Genomic DNA, 18,208 nt, shown 5'->3' with positions numbered 1-18,208 from the left:
AGGGCTTCTTGTTTTTTCTGTAGGGGTTGATAGTTTTCGTTATCAGGGGGCAGTGCTCATTGGCAATGTTGCGTGTGTAGTTAACCCAGGAGGATAATGCATTATCTGGGGATGATAGATCAATTTGCTTGTCTAAGTCTGAGCAAGCTGATGAAATGGTTTCTAAATCGCAGGATTTGCGAAATTTGAGGGAAATGGGCTGCCGGGGCGTGGGCAATGGGCTTTGGGGGAGGGATAGTCTGGTCTCGATAAGAGAGTGATCAGACCAAGGTATTGCTGTACAACGAGGAGGACTGTTCACACTGAAGGGCGAGTTTATAAAGATCAAGTCAAGGGTGTGGCCAGCCTTGTGTGTTGGGGAGTTTACTATCTGTTGGAAGCCCATAGCTTCAAGCGAGGCCAGAAAAGCTTCACAGGCAGGTGATTGTGGTGAGGTGTCCACATGCAAACTGAAATCTCCTAGGAGGATCGTGGGTAGGTCTGGGGAAAGTGAGTTTGCCAAGAATTCAATAAGGGGGGATGAGTCTTTCTCCAGTAGCCCGGGGGGTGTATATATAAGACACAGTTGGAGTAATTTCGACTTGAATAGGCCAATTTCATATTGATGAGGGATGTCGCATTTATGAGATATAAGTTGGAGGTCCTTTTTTACAGCCAGGAGTAAGCCGCCTCCTCTCTTCTTTTTCCTCGGGATTGAGAAAATATCATAACTATCTATGGGTAGCTGGTTGATAAGGGGAGTGTCATGTTGTTTGAACCAGGTTTCAGTGATCGCGCATATTTCAGGATTCGAATCAGAGAGAATGTCTTGTAGAAGATGGGTTTTCTTTTGTAGAGATTGTGCATTAAAAAGGATGATAGAAATGAGAGATAGGCTGATAGCTTGAGTGCGAGTGATGGTGCGTATAGGTATGAGTCTTCTGTTTTTGAGAGGGGTTTTGTGGAATGTGGTTTGATGCGTGGATATATGAAAGAATAGGGGGGGACTAAATGGGTGGATTAATGTTTGATAAGCTACAGCACAATGCTCGGTAAAAGGAGGCATTGTGGACCAATAGTGTAAGGCTAGTAGTAGGGTAAGGGGCGTACAAGGAAGGAAGCAAGAACAGGATAGCATTCAGGGTCCAACACAGGTACACGTAAAGGTTTGAGTATCGGAAGGGCGCAGTGGCAGCAGTAATACATCACATACAATGCAGATTACATTATCAAATTAGTTACAATGAGTAGTAAGAATAGCACAAAGAGTCTCGTGCAGAGAGCTAAAAGTTTGTATCCTAACTAGTGTAGGGGGAGGGAGGAGGGAATGGGTGCATAGAGGGAAGGTATACTCTACACAGATTTATTCTTAATTATTTCTTACATTCGGAGTGCTTGCAATCGTCACCGGTAATCTTGTTTAAGTTAGTTTTCGTATGGGCTGGTCATCTGGGAAATAGGTTGAAGGCTCTTGCGCTAGTGCAATGCAAAACACGAAGGCGGTTGCAAACGGGTCGCCGCAGCCTGGGCACAATCTTATATTTTATATTCTTCTGGGCTGCCTGAAGGGGCTGCCCGAAGGGGCGCTCAAAGGGGCAGGCCCCTTTGATGCGCTCCTTCGGTGCGCGACGCTCGGCGCGCGGCGCCAACGATCGGATGATTTAAAGTGCCTGAGGGCCTCTCCGGGTTGGTTGGGCGTCGCTGGCGTGTCGTCTGTGGGCGTGTACAGCGGCTGGAGGGCCGGCTGGAAGGAGGGCGAAACGGGACCGGATGCTGCACGATCGGCGGCAGACCCTTCGTGGGTGAGGCTGTAAGTTTAAAGGGCCTTACCCCGGCGGGTCTGTGGCGCCGATTGCGCAGGCCTGCCTCGTGGACGTCCTCGCTGCGATCGCCGAACAGAGGAGGGGTTCGCGGGCCAGCAGAGAATTTAAAGTGCCTCAGGGCCTCTCCGGGTTGGTTGATCTTTTAGCCAAAAGATCTTCATTCAAAATTGGAAGAAGGATCCAACAGAAGAAAATAGGATAAAGCATAAACATTGGCAAGTTAAATGTAAGACATTGATAAGACAGGCTAAGAGAGAATTTGAAAAGAAGTTGGCTGTAGAGGCAAAAACTCACAGTAAAAACTTTTTTAAATATATCCGAAGCAGAAAGCCTGTGAGGGAGTCAGTTGGACCGTTAGATGATCGAGGGTTTAAAGGGGCACTTAGAGAAGATAAGGCCATCGCGGAAAGATTAAATGATTTCTTTGCTTCGGTGTTTACTGAAGAGGATGTTGGGGAGGTACCCGTAATGGAGAAGGTTTTCATGGGTAATGATTCAGATGGACTGAATCAAATCACGGTGAACCTAGAAGATGTGGTAGGCCTGATTGACAAACTGAAGAGTAGTAAATCACCTGGACCGGATGGTATACACCCCAGAGTTCTGAAGGAACTAAAAAATGAAATTTCAGACCTATTAGTAAAAATTTGTAACTTATCATTAAAATCATCCATTGTACCTGAAGACTGGAGGATAGCAAATGTAACCCCAATATTTAAAAAGGGCTCCAGGGGTGATCCGGGAAACTACAGACCGGTTAGCCTGACTTCAGTGCCAGGAAAAATAGTGGAAAGTGTTCTAAACATCAAAATCACAGAACATATAGAAAGACATGGTTTAATGGAACAAAGTCAGCATGGCTTTACCCAGGGCAAGTCTTGCCTCACAAATCTGCTTCACTTTTTTGAAGGAGTTAATAAACATGTGGATAAAGGTGAACCGGTAGATATAGTATACTTGGATTTTCAGAAGGCGTTTGACAAAGTTCCTCATGAGAGGCTTCTAGGAAAAGTAAAAAGTCATGGGATAGGTGGCGATGTCCTTTCGTGGATTGCAAACTGGCTAAAAGACAGGAAACAGAGAGTAGGAGTGAATGGGCAATTTTCTCAATGGAAGGGAGTGGATAGTGGAGTGCCTCAGGGATCTGTATTGGGACCCTTACTGTTCAATATATTTATAAATGATCTGGAAAGAAATGCGACGAGTGAAATAATCAAATTTGCAGATGACACAAAATTGTTCAGAGTAGTTAAATCACAAGCAGATTGTGATAAATTGCAGGAAGACCTTGTGAGACTGGAAAATTGGGCATCCAAATGGCAGATGAAATTTAATGTGGATAAGTGCAAGGTGATGCATATAGGGAAAAATAACCCATGCTATAATTACACAATGTTGGGTTCCACATTAGGTGCTACAACCCAAGAAAGAGATCTAGGCGTCATAGTGGATAACACATTGAAATCGTCGCTTCAGTGTGCTGCGGCAGTCAAAAAAGCAAGCAGAATGTTGGGAATTATTAGAAAGGAAATGGTGAATAAAACGGAAAATGTCATAATGCCTCTGTATCGCTCCATGGTGAGACCGCATCTTGAATACTGTGTACAATTCTGGTCGCCGCATCTCAAAAAAGATATAATTGCGATGGAGAAGGTTCAGAGAAGGGCAACCAAAATGATATAGGGAATGGAACAGCTCCCCTATGAGGAAAGACTAAAGAGGTTAGGACTTTTCAGCTTGGAGAAGAAACAGCTGAGGGGGGATATGATGGAGGTGTTTAAAATCATGAGAGGTCTAGAACGGGTAGATGTGAATCGGTTATTTACTCTTTCGGATAGTAGAAAGACTAGGGGACACTCCATGAAGTTAGCATGTGGCACATTTAAAACTAATCGGAGAAAGTTCTTTTTCACTCAATGCACAATTAAACTCTGGAATTTGTTGCCAGAAGATGTGGTTAGTGCAGTTAGTATAGCTGTGTTTAAAAAAGGATTGGATAAGATCTTGGAGGAGAAGTCCATTACCTGCTATTAATTAAGATACAGATAATAACCACCGCTATTACTAGCAATGGTAACATGGAATAGACTTAGTTTTTGGGTACTTGCCAGGTTCTTATGGCCTGGATTGGCCACTCTTGGAAACAGAAATCTGGGCTTGATGGACCCTTGGTCTGACCCAGTATGGCATGTTCTTATGTTCTTAGAAAGGGAAAGAGACAGCAGAAAAAATCAAATCAAGCCTTCAAATTCAGCTTCTTCCAGAGCATAAATCCTCTCCATGGGGAACATTCACGCAGACCTTACTCAATTGAACTGGGGCCAAAGATTCTTTATATTAATTACTCTGAGAATTAACATTCTATTTAAGGGAATAGAGTAAGCCTTCCAACTGTTGCTGTCTGGTTATATTTTCTGCTCTGCGTCTCACTCTTTTATCTCCTCCTCTGTTCCACTTCTCTCTGCCTGTGTTTTGGTGGTGGTGATGTCTCCCTTTTTTACCTTTTATTTTCCATTTTAGTTTTTTTCTTCTTTGTCTTTTTTCTTCAGTGAATTCTTCATTCCTTTCCCTTCCCTGTCTCTTCTTCAGCCTCTCCTCTCTTCTTGTTCTCTCCCTCTCCCATTCTCTCTCCTGCACTTTCTTCTCATCTTCCTGCACTCTCTCCTTGCCTGTCTTCTTTCTTGCCCATTCCTCTCTTCCTCCTCTTCTCTCTCTCTCTCTCTCTTTTTCTCCTGCTGTCTCCCCCTCCCTCCTTACAACTCCGAAAGCCTGCCAGGTCCTGATGGCCACCCAAAGACAAGCATCAGCACTTGCCTTTCACTCATTTTGTATCCATCGTATATGCAGCTCTCGACTCTTGACTTCTGCCCCCGATGGGGCTATCAGCTGGTCCCAGGGTTTAGCAGGCAAGGAGAGGATCTCCTTGGAAATGGAGAGCATATAAAAGGTAAAGATATTCTTTCCTGCTCTTCTCCTGCTCTTTCCTCTGCCAATTGTAGTCTTGCAGAAGGAAGTGTTTAACAAACAGTAGTGCTTCTCCTTTCTGCTTTAACAGCCCATAACCTTTTCTTTGCTGGACATCCTGAACTGCACTCATACACTCCTGAAAGGACTTGGCAACACTGCAGCCCAATCTGGAACCCAGCAGTGACTTTATTCTTCAGACAGGAGCTGCAGAGGGAGGGGAGGGAGCACAGTAAAGAATCAGGAGGGCAGTGCCTTCTACTGCCTGCCCATGATTGTGTGAAACCAGCGCACAGAGGTCCAGGGTCGGAGGGAAGGTGGCTACTGCCACGGTGGTGCCGATGGTGCCCCCTCCAGCTCTGGGGCTGCAAAGAGTCATCAGCATGACCTGGGGAGCCTGTCCTGGGAGAGACCACTAACAGATTATGGGAGAAAAGAGAATAAAAATCCACATGATTAGAGGTTGCAGTATTTTTATTGTGTGGTTTTCTGTGTGTATCTCACTGGAGAAGGCCATACAATGCAGTTTCAGGTTTCCTAGCTTCTATTGATATAACAATTGGTGCTACCTGTAGCTATTACTTTCCTTTCCATCCCTTCCCAGTGGGAACTTTATTGTCTGGAGGATTAAGCTGTTTTTATTTTGAGGACACTGGATTTCAGTGATTCACTGCTGTTCCAGGTTTCCCAGTGCACGCCGGAGTCCCAGTCTTTGTAGTCGTCCTGGGAATGCCACTCCCCATTCAGATCTGCCATGCCACAGCTACTGAACCACCAGCCAGAGTATTTTCGATCCTGGCTGCAGCTCTTGTAAGCCCTATCGCCCATTCTGCAGGGGTCACAACCATCATTGTCCCTATCAATGGTGCTGAACTTGCTGCCGTCCTGGCTCCTGAGGTCCTCGCCATCGTTCTGTCCTCGGAATGCGTCTCCTGTGAGCAAAGCCAACACTTTGGTCAGTCATGTTTCAGGATTGAGGGAGGAGCTGCTAGGAAATGCTTTAAATATTCATAAAGGAAAGCCCACAGTTGGTGACTCCAAACTAGTTTGGAAATGGTGCAGGTCACGTATGGATCCTGCACACAAAGACAAAACATTACCCTGTGCCTATGATAACACAAAGAGCCCTGTAACCGAATTAGTGTGTGTGTAATTCAGCTGTGCAGGGAAAAGATGAGCAACCCACCTCATGCAAAAACCATCAAAAGTGAGAATACTGATAAAAATCCTCTCCCAATCAAAGAGAAACAGAAATCATCCACACAGTAATAAACACTGTGCTGTACTAAACAACTGCCCGCTTCCCCCATTATCTAAAAATAAGTAACAGTTCCTAAATTGAATCATCACTTCCTTTTTGTCACAAAATCCGACCAAACATTTTTGGTTTTAAAGTGCAAATACAATTACGTAGCAGAGCTGCAGCGTAGAACCCACAGTGTGACACAAGCAGGATCTCGACACGTTTTGAAATCTACTGCTTCCTTTGCAAAGCTCGAGCAGATATTGGCTAACAAGTTACCCCTGAGAAAGAAATAGATTTCAAAACGCTTAGGTTCCTGCTTGTGTCACACGGTGGATTATGCGCTGCAGTTCTGCTAAGCTCAGTAATTGTATTTGCATTTTAAAAAACACCCCATAAAAACCAAAATTCTTGGATTGAACTTTGTGACAGAGAGGACGTGATGATTAAATCGAGGCACCTTTACTTCACAAGCTTATACCGAGGCCAAGTATGAACTGTTCCTCTTAGCACTTCATTTATTTTTAGATAAAGGTGGCCGCAGACAGTGGATAAAAAGTGAGAAATGTGCTGAGCCCTGTACTCAAGTCCAGGACAGGACAGATTAAAATCAGAAGTCCTTGCCAGGGGAGCTGGATATATCCTGAAGTTTCCATGCAGATGTGAAATAAAGTGTTTGGAGCATAAATATGTTTGGGTTTTTTTCAGATATCCCAACTGCAGGCATTTCTGGATTTCCATCCCCCAAACACAGAAATTGGTTAAGAGCTAAATGAAGATTCTGGCTGTTATCTCTGATTATTAAGAGAGGAGATTTGTAACTAATCTCCTCTGCTTTGCTTTGATTCCCTTAAATCGCTCATTTATAATTAGTATCGCCTGGATTTGCTTAGAGAAAAAACAGATAATATTGTTATTATTTGAAAACATCAAATTGCATTCCTCTTTTAAAGTTGTTTATCTGTATACAATTACAATATTTGTTGTTATAAATCTTGAAATGTATAAAGAAAAAAGTCCACGACAGGGCAGCAAATAAAAACATTTCTGAAATCGCATCTCTGTTGACCAACAAACGGTTAAAAGCTTGGCAAAATTCTGCAGCTACATCTCCAGTCTGTGTATCACCTTTCAGAAAGCTCACCCTTTCACTTTTCATGATTATAAATAAAGCCTGTTTTTATTAACCCTGTGTCCAAGCCTCGGGGTTCCTTATGGAGTTGCAATGGTTGAATCATGTATGTGAGGAAACTCGAGGCTGAGCGGCACTACTATAGCCTGGAGTCTGGAGAAACCCCAGAATGCAATGTGAACATTGATGGGGAACGTTTCTGCAAACAGTGCTAAAACATCTGAAACCTCTGTGAGCCTTTTCTCAGTATCAGCTGGGAGCTGGGCCTCTGGAGGGTAAGGAGCTTGATTAGGAAGGTCACCTTGGGCAGTTGATTTTTCAGGCTCATTATCTCCGGAGTCTGAACACACATCAGAAACTGGTAAAGACATTTTTGCAGCTGTTTGAGGTTCAGGCTTTAGGCAGTTAGCCTTAAGGATGTGTACTGTTCCGACCTCACATGCAGGCCCTCGGTGTTAGGAACGCAAAAGTGCCCCATGGGACCAGTCTCAGCACTCTCAGTCTCTTAAGTCATTTTATATGTTCTTATGTTCTTAATTAGCCACAAGCCCGGAGAAGAAAGGGTGAGGTCTCAAACACAGATTTGGAAAAATTTCACCTGCTAGATGTAGATTTTGCCTAACATTCTCTAATTGTAACGTAACTTCCATTTAATAAGGATTGGTGTACTTTTTAATGTTTGTGCTATTAAGAATGCTGAGAGTATAGGGTGTGGGGGTGGGGCTCACTCTCTAGCTATGTGACCCATGCCCAGCAGCCAATATGGTTTTCCCTACTATTGGAGCTATTTATTTAGAATATTTATATTCCTCCTATATTGAATATATCATTTAGTTTTTTAAACCACTTTCTCATTGGTCATCATGATGAAAAGCCATTGCTGGGGTCAGGGGTCCAGCGGCCTGATTCTACCACTTTGGCTGCAGGGGGGGGAAGCAATTTGCCGTAGTTCGAACAGGGTCCAGGTGAGCGACCCGGCCGAAAAGCAGCACTGACTGGAGTGGAGTTATTCCTCTGCGTGAGGCCTGCTATTGAATATATGGACTTATTTATAAGCCTTGTGACCAGCCCATCGTAATATAATCAGACTCCTCCTGTTTGGTGACCCCCGTGTACATCAGAGCTTGTTCCTGGAATCTCTGTGATAACCTCCTCTAACCCTGGAGCAGCATAAACACCATCAAAGCCTTTGTCTTTTTAAAAATACAACTCTCGTATGGTGATGGAAAGTCACCGTAAGGACTGAAGCATTATCAACTGGCTGCATGCCCTCTGGCTTCACTCAATTACTTTTATGGATTTCTAATTCAGATTTTTCTAAGGCAATCAGGATTACAAGAGCGCAGCTACAATGGGGTAAATACCAGGACTGACTCAGCCTGCCTTGTTAACATGGAGCCAGCGGGCAGGCCTAAAACAGTGGGCTCTCAATCTAATCCTTGAGAGAGGGCAAGGCAACTCCAGTCCTCAAGTGTCACAAGCTTGGTCAAGTTTTGAGGATATCCACACTGAATATGCAGGAGATGTACTTGCATGCAATGGAGGTTGTGCATGCAAATACATCTCGTGAATATTCAGTGTGGATACCTTGAAAATCTGGCCAGCATATAATACTCGAGGACTGGGGTTGCTTATCCCAACCCAGTTTGACACTTAGTAGTGTCAAACTGCAAACCTAGAGGAACACAAACTGGTCAAGTTTTATGGCTATCCCTAATGAATATGCATGTGATATCTTTGCATGTGTAACCCCCCCCCCCCGGACTGTATTTTTAGAGTGAGTTTCTCATTAAGATAGTAGCGGGCAACACCAGCCCTTAAGCACCACAAGCCAGTCAGGTTTCCAAGATATGCACACTGAATATTTATGAGATGCATTTGCATGCGCTGCCTCCATTGCATGTAAATACGGATTCATTGTGGATATCCTGAAAACCTGGCTGGCTTGTGGCATTCAAGGACTGGAGTTGCCTACCCCTGGCATAAAGCATGCTCAGATGGCTGCTGTTACTTTTACCCTCTTCAGGGTCAGTGCAGAATTCCTGGCCCCACACAGACCCCCAAGGGAGGCAGCAGCCCTGTATTACCAGAGGCCAGTGAAAATCTGAGTGGCTTCCAGCACTTTCCTTTCAGATGGACCAATGGCCTACTAAAAGCAGAGCAGCCAGAAGAATCTTCATAGGGAAGATTACTTCAGAAATGGACCCCTCTCATGGAAGAAAGCTACAAGTAACAACAATTCTGAGATAAGGGACTGGGAAATTGTGAAATCTGTTTAAATAATCAGAAAGATAATTATAGAAAAATAATCATTGGCATTCATTTAATGAATACTTGGTGTAATGGTACTTTTATCACTGATAATGAATACAACAGTTCAAGTGCAGATTATAAAAATAAAGTTTTATATTGTTGGTAAATAAGTCATTGTCGCTGTCATTTCTCAGGTTTTCCTGAGAAGCTGATAAGTACTTACCAATGGAAAAGTGAAAGCACTCTAGACCCTGAATTGAGAGTGGTAAATGTTATCCATGCATTGCTTTCACTGTATGCAAAATATCTAATGCATAGTCATTAGGGAGCCTGAAAACCAGACTGATTTGTGGCCCTCATAATGAATATGCATATGTTTACGTACGTTGGGCACCTAGCATATGCAAATATATTTCATGGATATTCATTACGGATAACTACAAATTCAGACCAGCTTGGGTGCTTCCAAGGACTGGGTTGAGAACCATTCCCCTAATTGCTCCAGCTATTTTAATTTGTTCCAACAGTTTCCTCTGATAGAGGAAAAAGCTCCTGCTGTAGTTTTTTGAGCTGAAGTGGTATAGAAGGTGGGTAATACACTCTTTTGCCGCTGCAGTTTTGTGGCATAATTACAACCGGCAAGCTCTGTGTTAAATAAACTTCATTCCAAGTCTTAAATCTCCCATTAAAATGCATCCGAGACGGGAACATTTAGGAGGGAGATAATGGGAAAATGATCATTTCAATCAAAAGGTGCATCTATCTGATGAAGAGGGATAGAGAGAGCATGGGAGCTGGCCTTCTTGGGTCTTTGATATCCCAGTGTTAGTTAAACATGAGGCTAGTCATTAATGAATTGTGAAGGGAAACAGCAGAGCCATTCTGACTTGCCATGAAACTGGTTTCAAGCACTACGTGGATTTGCGCCTCTACATTATCATTCCTTCCATGCATGTAGCATCTTCTCCATTTTACGCTGCTCTCAGAACTATACAAGGAGAACTTCAACATTAGATCCCTGTGATGTGTAAATTGTTCTTACCAACACCAGGCTAACTGAAAGAGCTTTGAGCCAAGTTGTCATTGTGCCTGTGACCTACTCTACTGTACCAAAGAAGAAAGCCAGCTTCAAGGCATCAGATCTTAGCCTGTATCCTGTGTGTAGCTTTTTACTTTCTGAATGTCAGAAATAATATTTTTCCTATAAGTGGGAAGCTGGCACAGTGGCAGGGAAGAGTGAAAAGGGGAAGGATATGAGCTCACTGTAGCGACCCTGCTCTTATAACTTAGTGGTGGACAGTCAGGACATTTGAGGCTTAAATCACAAAGTCCCTGGTTAGAAACAGTGTGTGCCACCGTGAAGTGCTGCAGTGAGGAAGGACCCTGGTACGCACAGACCTCTTAACCTGGCCTGACAGAGGCCACCACCTTGTCTTTGAGAAGCAGCTGTTAAAATTTGAACTTCAGCCTGTTTATCTATGTCTGTTTTGGTATGTCTGCATCATTTTGGCCATGGTTTGCTTTCTTCTTGGAAGATTAACACAAGACTTAGGATAAACCTTACACAAGGGTGGAATTCTGCCATGCAACACTCCATTTCTGCTCTGCCAGTATATAAAAGATTTCATTGAATACTCACCTGCAGTACCAGAGTATGCACCTAATGAAAGATGATAGCCATTCTCTTCATTGCCGACTTTGAAGGATGCATATTGTGCATAGGCTTTAGCATTGCTGAAAGCTTCCAGGCTCACTAATAGCTGAGCTGTCTTGCCTGCCTGGTTTGTCAGGTAATAAATGGGGTCCAGACCCAGCCAGTGTTCACCTTAAAGAGAGTAGAAATGATTTCATAAAGATCATTCAAGGACACGGACAATGGTGCAGTGCTGGAGTGCAGAAGATTTGCATGTCTGGAATATCGTGCTCTGTAAATTAGATGTTAATAAATATTCTCTAACTCTGCTTTTCACTTTACTATCTTATTTCTGTGAATAGATGCACTAATGTAATGCTGATAATGAATCTTTTCCGTTCATGGCTTTTACATACTGGTGAATAACTAAAAAAATGGTGTAGACACATCATGAACGAGGAGGATAATTCTAGAACACTAAGTGGCCTAGGTCCGGTCTCTGGATTTTGCCCCAAATGACAGGGCCAAGGTCAGGTCAATGCCATTTTGAAAAATGGTGTTGATGGGCCCGGAGCTAGGAGTCACTCTCGGCCCCCACTGGACACCAATGATTAGAATGAAGGGTATTGGAGGGTGGGAGAGTCTGGCTGACCCTCCGACCACCAGAATCCTTTTTTTGGTTGGATGTGAACCACTAGATCCCAGGGATATTTCATTATTTGGATGGGGGGTAAGGCTAAGGGGAACTTGTTTTTAATTCATGGGAGGGATTGGAGAAGAGAGCAGGCCATTGCCGTGTGGTTTGTCTCATTTTGGTTTTCTTCTGGGGTGCCAGAGCCACTTTGGAAGGCAGCGGAGGTCTCCAAAGACCCTGGGGTGAAATTTTGGCTAATTTTGAGAAGGGATTTTGCAGCTGGCCCTTTAAACAACGGTGACACCCCCTCCGTTCAAGGTGGGCTGCCATCGCACGGTTCTGCGGCACCATTTTTTGCCATGCACTTGTGCCGTGTTTAAAAAACCTGCACTGCAGTACTGCCGCAATAGTTTGCTGGGGAGGGGGGGCTCTATATTGCAAAGACACTCTTCCCCACAATAATCCAGTCAGACCGCAAGTTCCTGGGGCAGGGATCTACCAACTGTAAGTGAATTTGTAAATCGCCTTGAACTTATGTTTGAAAGAGAAGCAATGAAATGCAATACTTCATTTGGACTAAGACCGTGCAAGAGAGCTCTCAGAGATTTTGGCACCTCTCGGTCAGCACAACTGCTAGCAAAACTTAACTGTCCTTAAAAATGCATAATGTAAGGACGCGTCACGGACCACAAAACAGCAATGCAAGCATTTATGTAAGGTACAATCTGCTTTGGGGTGCCAAAAAGCAAAACATAAATCAAATTTAAAAAAAAAAAATCAAAAGGTGAATCCGATTTGGATTTTCAGATTGCCATGTGGTTCCTGAAGCTCTGAAATATTTCTGATTACTAATTGCCAGGATTTTCATTTAAAAGGGACTGTTCATCCCAATACAAAAGACCTGTGGAGCAGAGAGAAGGTACTAAAGAAGGCCAATTTAAGGAGTATTGAGAAAAAAGAACTAGCAGGCTCCTTCATTACAGCGATGGCTTCTGAAGATCTTAGTCGGCAGTGCTTCCCAAACCTGTCCTGGTGACCCCACAATCAATCAGTTTTTTCAGAACGTTTACCATTAATATGAATGAGGGACATTTGCAAATTTCTCTCATACATATCCTTGGTGGATGTCCTGAAAATCTGACTGGCTTTTTGAGCCATCAGGACAGGTTTTTGGAAGTCCCGGTGTAGTGCAGTCACTTCTGCCTCATGGAAAGCTTCATTTTGCCTCCTTCCTCTCTATGCAGATCGCTAGAAAATATGTTCCTCTGCATCACAACCAGGCTCTGTGTGTGATGCAGGATAAAAGCCCCCAAATCAGACTCTCTACCACCTACCTCCACGGTTTCCAAATCCTTGTTTATATTCTTCCCAACCTTTGTCAAAAGCTCAGGGAGTCTGCACCATCGTGTTTCTGTATGACTGTCCAGCCTCCGTCCTTGTTCATCTCACAGAAAACCTGTGCATGGGGCGGCCATGGAAAAATGAGTTACTGCTGTAGATTGCAGCTCATTTAAATAGAATCTTTCGTTTTTTCTCATCCAAGCACTTATCTCTTTACATTGCGGTTCTCAATCCAGTACTTGGGACACATCTAGCCAGTCAGGTTTTCCAGGATATCCACAAGGAATATATGCAGGAGATAGATTTGCATACAATGGAAGCAGTGCAAGCAAATCCATCTCATGAATATTCATGGTAGATATTCTGAAAGCCTGACTGTCTGGGGGTATCCTGAGGACTGGTTGAGAGCCCCTGCTCTATTATTAATCAAGGGTTAGGGGTGGGGATCCTCTGGTTCTCAAGGGCAAAAAACCGGTTGGGATTTCAGGATATCCTTAATGAATAGGCATGTCTTAGATTTTAATGTAGTTGAAGAAGTGCATGCATTTTCTTTAGGGATATCCTAAAAGCTGGAAGAACTCTACAACTGATCTGGGCATTGCTTTCAGAGTAGGGAATGCCATTGCCATCTTTTCCATAGATTAACATATAATACTTAATGCACTGTTTAGAGTAGAACATATATAAATTCCACATTTAAATTACTGAAGCATATCTTCTGTTAACCTGTGATCAATTTTTAAAAATGAACATTGGAGAGGGATCATAATCATTGCAATCTCTGATCTATTCTAGGTCAAACAATAATTAAGATTATGATTCTAATTCATAGCAATTCCCAAGGGTGTAACGTATCGGAGTACGTTCCTAATTCAACAATAATCAAAGTCCTAGAAAATCAGGCCCCAAATTGCTGTATCCCTGATGCTGGTGTATCTTTTATCATGTGTTTCTTCACTAGATGTTTAATATGTACTGTATATATGAACTACTTCAGGAGTGGCAGCTCCTGGAGTGCCACCAACAAGTCTGGTTTTCAGGATATCCACAATGTATATACATGAGATAAACGTGCATGCCAATATCTCATATATTTCCATTGTGGATATCCTGAAAACCAGACTTGTTGGTGGCACTCTAGAGCTGGAGCTGCCTACCCCTAAAACTGCTTGGATGCTGCAAACAGGTAATTCTTGTTTTGATAGATGTTAGTCTCTGTGTCCTACAAAGTCTCAATACATTTTATAATTAAGCTAAAGATCATTTATGTTCCTACCTGGTAAACTTGTGGTGCCCCTGCTGGTTTTATTGAGTATACTCCACTACCAGACTCTGGATTTTTCTTCCAGATGTCAGAACAATCCTCACCTTTAAAAAAAAAACAACAAATAGAAGAATAGACACTAGGTCAACTATTTACAGAATATGTATATTTCCTATATTTGTATAATTCCTTTTTCTTTACACTGAACATAGACCGCTTTTTGATGTTTCCTTTCTGACAAATGCAGTGCCCTGTCCCTCCTGAGGCAGTGTCTCTGGTGAAACTTGTACAAGTCGAGGGATTGGTTTGTGCTATATTGCTTATATACATTTGCTTTTTGATGGATGCTCCAATAAAACCCTCCTGGATTTGTTCAGCAAATAATCTTGTCATCTTTAATGAAGTTTGAATTTAATATGAAATTTTGTTGTTAAGAATAGTTACTGCACCTTCTGTTCTCTACATAATTCCTTCATTAAACAAAAACACAGGTTTGGGGTGTTGCTGATCTGGTAATTTACCTCTAGACCAGTGGTTCTCAATCCAGTCTTCAGCACACAACCAGCCAGCACTGTTTTCAGGATATCCTCAATTAGTATGCATGAGTTAGATTTGCATGCGCTGTCTCCAATTGTATAAAGATCTATCTTACACATATTTATTGTGGATATCCTGAAAATGTGACTGGCTGAGTGTGTCCCGAGGACTGGGCTGAGAACCAGTGTCCTAGACAATATTCTTAGGCATCCAAGCCTCAGCATCTGATATTTTTAAATTATCACTGGACTATATGTAGTTCCTATGACAAATCAGGCCATAGACCAGGCTCTTATTTATTTATTTTTTAAATTTCTAGTCCTCACTATCGCCAACTCTATGTGGACTACAATGGTAAAATTATACATTAAATAGATAAAGATAAAACAGCATTGAATTTAAACAATTAGAGCACTCTGCATTATAAACTACAGAATATGAAAGGCTTAAAAACAGGTGAAACATATGAATTGCAGCTGACATGATCACTTAGGACGACCATTATATACTACAAAAGGGTAAACATCAGGTCGGTGTAACGCACTATGGAAGGAGCATGTAAAATAAACAAGAAGTTCCATGCAGAACTAACTGAGTTTTTGTTCTGGGACATGGGCACATCCTGGTGTATATGTCCAGGGTGGCCGACTGATCCTCAGAGTCGCAAACAGGTCTGGTTTTCTGGATATCCACAATGAATATGTCATGAGATAGATTTGCATACAAGGCGGGGCATTGTATGCAAATATATTTCATGAATATTCATTGTGGATATCCTGAAAACCAGACCTGTTTGCAACTCTTGAGAATCAGAGTTGGTTACCCCTGGTATATGTGGATCCCCTTCCAAAAAATTATTCTTGCCAGGATCCTCTTGGAATCCCTGATGTTTCCTGAAAATTTTGTGCGGAGAGGACACCAGACACACACACAAATTCATGAATGTATCAGCTTTGTATTTTGCTTTTGCCATGTTTCCATATTTGACACGGTGTATTTTTCTTAATTTATGAAGTAGTAATGGTGGGCTGTGTTACTCCAGGTCTGCCTCTCACTTCTCACACAGTATTGAATTGTATAAATCAAAGCTCATTAAAGTGGCCAGTAACCTCTACAAATAGTTGCCATAAAAGCAGATGATATGCCACCAGTTTTCATGACTCTCCCTTGAAGCTAATTATGATTTTTGAAACATATAAATTCCAGATGACGTAATAGCTCATACACATACAGTTCTGAAATGTCTTTACCATTTAGCCACTGGCTGAGAATCTGGAACCTGTCAAAAGAAGAGGCATATTTTACTTTAAAAAGAATCAGATTCAGAAGCTATTACAACAGTACCTGCTGTAACCCTTGCACCCGCCCCTCCCAAAAAAAGATAGTTATGCAAGTTAAATTAATTATAAAAAACCAAGAACATGACATTCAATCTTCTACCATAGTGCAATTAACTACAATTTAAAATGACCACTTTGCTTAAGTTGCAAATGACCCCTAAACAAAGCGTATTCAGTAAGCAACATTCAGTATTGCACCTGCAATATATCAGCTTCCCTTCAAAGCAGGATTTCATGCAAGGCTTGTGACTACATTTAATATTCTCTTCTCAATCTGTTTTTACCTCCTTTTAATGTATCTACCTCAGCAGCTAAGCAGTGTAATTTTCTCACCTGCTTCGAGTGTAAGAATACCAAATGTGTTTGTCTTACCTGTGGCTTGACTTGGTGAAAAGAGAGGCATAGCAGTATGGCTATGCCAGAAAAACACTTCAGTGGAAAAGCTGAATTCATTTTCCTAAGTAAAATCAGAAAAAAAAAAAATGGGTTAGAAATGTCTGAAGTGTCCTTCAGTTTGACAAGATCCAATTAAAACAAACATTTCCAGTTGCTTAAAAAAAACCTAAAAAACCTCTTGTTTAGTGGTTTGCTTACTGTTCTTTAAGGGACACTTTTTCAGAAATACTGTGGGATATGACTGTGATAACCTTACAGGAACATAAGTTATTACTGGTGCTCACCAGTAATAATTTACAATTTTATTGACATTTATAACAGTTAACTCTGAGCTAAAAGTGGTGCAGGATCTGTCCAGCCATAGCTGGCTCAAGCCTTCAGTGCCGGGCACCTATTTCTTTTTAAACAAGTCATTAGCACTGTTCCCTCTATGCTGTGCACGTGTGCATGCACTCACAGGTCGTGAGCTCTGTGCACACATCAAAACATAGTGTGCACAAAAACTCCTGATATTCTTTGCATTATACTGGCTCGTAGTGCACAAATTTGAGCTCGCTTATAAAATGTTTCACAAAAACAATATGTTTGCATAGTCTTTCAAAAAGTTGAGAGAAAATTGGTCATTAGCATAAAATAATTGTGCACCCTCATTTAAAAATTGTGCATTTCTTTCCTGAGTTAGTGCATCATGCTCCATCTCTGATCATATTCATTTCCCACCCAAAAAGACATCTTTTTAAGGTTGCTTTTAAATCTGAAACACTGGATCTCCTCACTTGTTGATTTGAAAAAATTTACACAATGTGAAATGTGCTGCCAAAGTAATGTACAAAATGATTGAAATAAAAGGGTAGGAAAAGAAGGGGGAAAATGACAAAGTTCTTCTCTAGCTATCTTGACTAGACGGTAAGTTCTCTGGAGCAGGGACTGTCCCTTACATGTCTGTACAGCGCTGCATTCGTCTAGCAGGGCTAGTTAAGACGCTAGCTCAAAACTTCGTGGACAGTTTACTTAGTTTGTCTAAACTAAAGCCTTCCTGGAAGATACATAACCTGCAGGAACAAAGAAAGCATCTGCCAGAGGAGATGAGGTTTACCTATCAGCCGCAACACTTCACTTCAAGGCCAGCTCGACCCAATGGAGATCAGAGGAAAGATGCAGCGTGAAGGCTGAGCACTCAATAAATAGGCAAAGCAGGGCTGAGCCCCTTAGTCACAGAAGGAAGTGCTGGAGCTGTGCTAACAGTTTAGTCACAGATTGTGGGAGGGAAAGTTTCCACTCTAAGCCCTTACTCAGAGAGAGGCAGCGGGACTAGGGCGGAGCCCCCTCTCCAGCACTGAGAGAGGTGAAACTTCTGCTTAAGACTTCATTAGTATTAATGTTATTCATGATTAACAAAGTGGTGCAACATGCAAATCATGCCACATCTTTGCTTTTTTTTCTACAATGTGACGGATAAATAGGTTCACAGATTTACAGATAAAAGACTGATGCATACAGACGAGGATCCGAGATAAGATACTATATGTGAGCAAACCAGAATGCATCCAAACAGGTTAACAACACAGACTAGCAGCAAACTAACAAAACATTAAAACATACCAAAATGAATCCGTGTACAAAAGATGTTCATTTAGGGGTGAGTTTCCACATGTAAAAATCAGCATAT

At 42.2% G+C, this 18,208-nt stretch overlaps 1 protein-coding gene across 1 annotated transcript; it reads right to left on the bottom strand.

Moving 5' to 3' along the window:
• Positions 1-5,222: 5,222 nt before the first annotated feature.
• LOC115099227 (fibrinogen-like protein 1) lies at positions 5,223-17,785 on the bottom strand. Its single transcript, XM_029616689.1, is given in 8 exon segments — positions 5,223-5,698; positions 11,034-11,219; positions 12,996-13,047; positions 13,049-13,117; positions 14,279-14,372; positions 16,057-16,082; positions 16,516-16,600; positions 17,636-17,785. Coding segments are annotated over 7 exon segments (813 nt in total). The 5' UTR covers positions 16,597-16,600; positions 17,636-17,785; the 3' UTR covers positions 5,223-5,393.
• Between the last annotated feature and the right edge of the window lie 423 nt (positions 17,786-18,208).

The sequence above is a fragment of the Rhinatrema bivittatum genome, chromosome 9 (genome assembly GCF_901001135.1).
Source record: "Rhinatrema bivittatum chromosome 9, aRhiBiv1.1, whole genome shotgun sequence".
Lineage (NCBI taxonomy): Eukaryota > Metazoa > Chordata > Amphibia > Gymnophiona > Rhinatrematidae > Rhinatrema > Rhinatrema bivittatum.
Note: the sequence above shows the minus strand (reverse complement) of the source record. Positions and strands in the feature narration are given on the sequence as shown.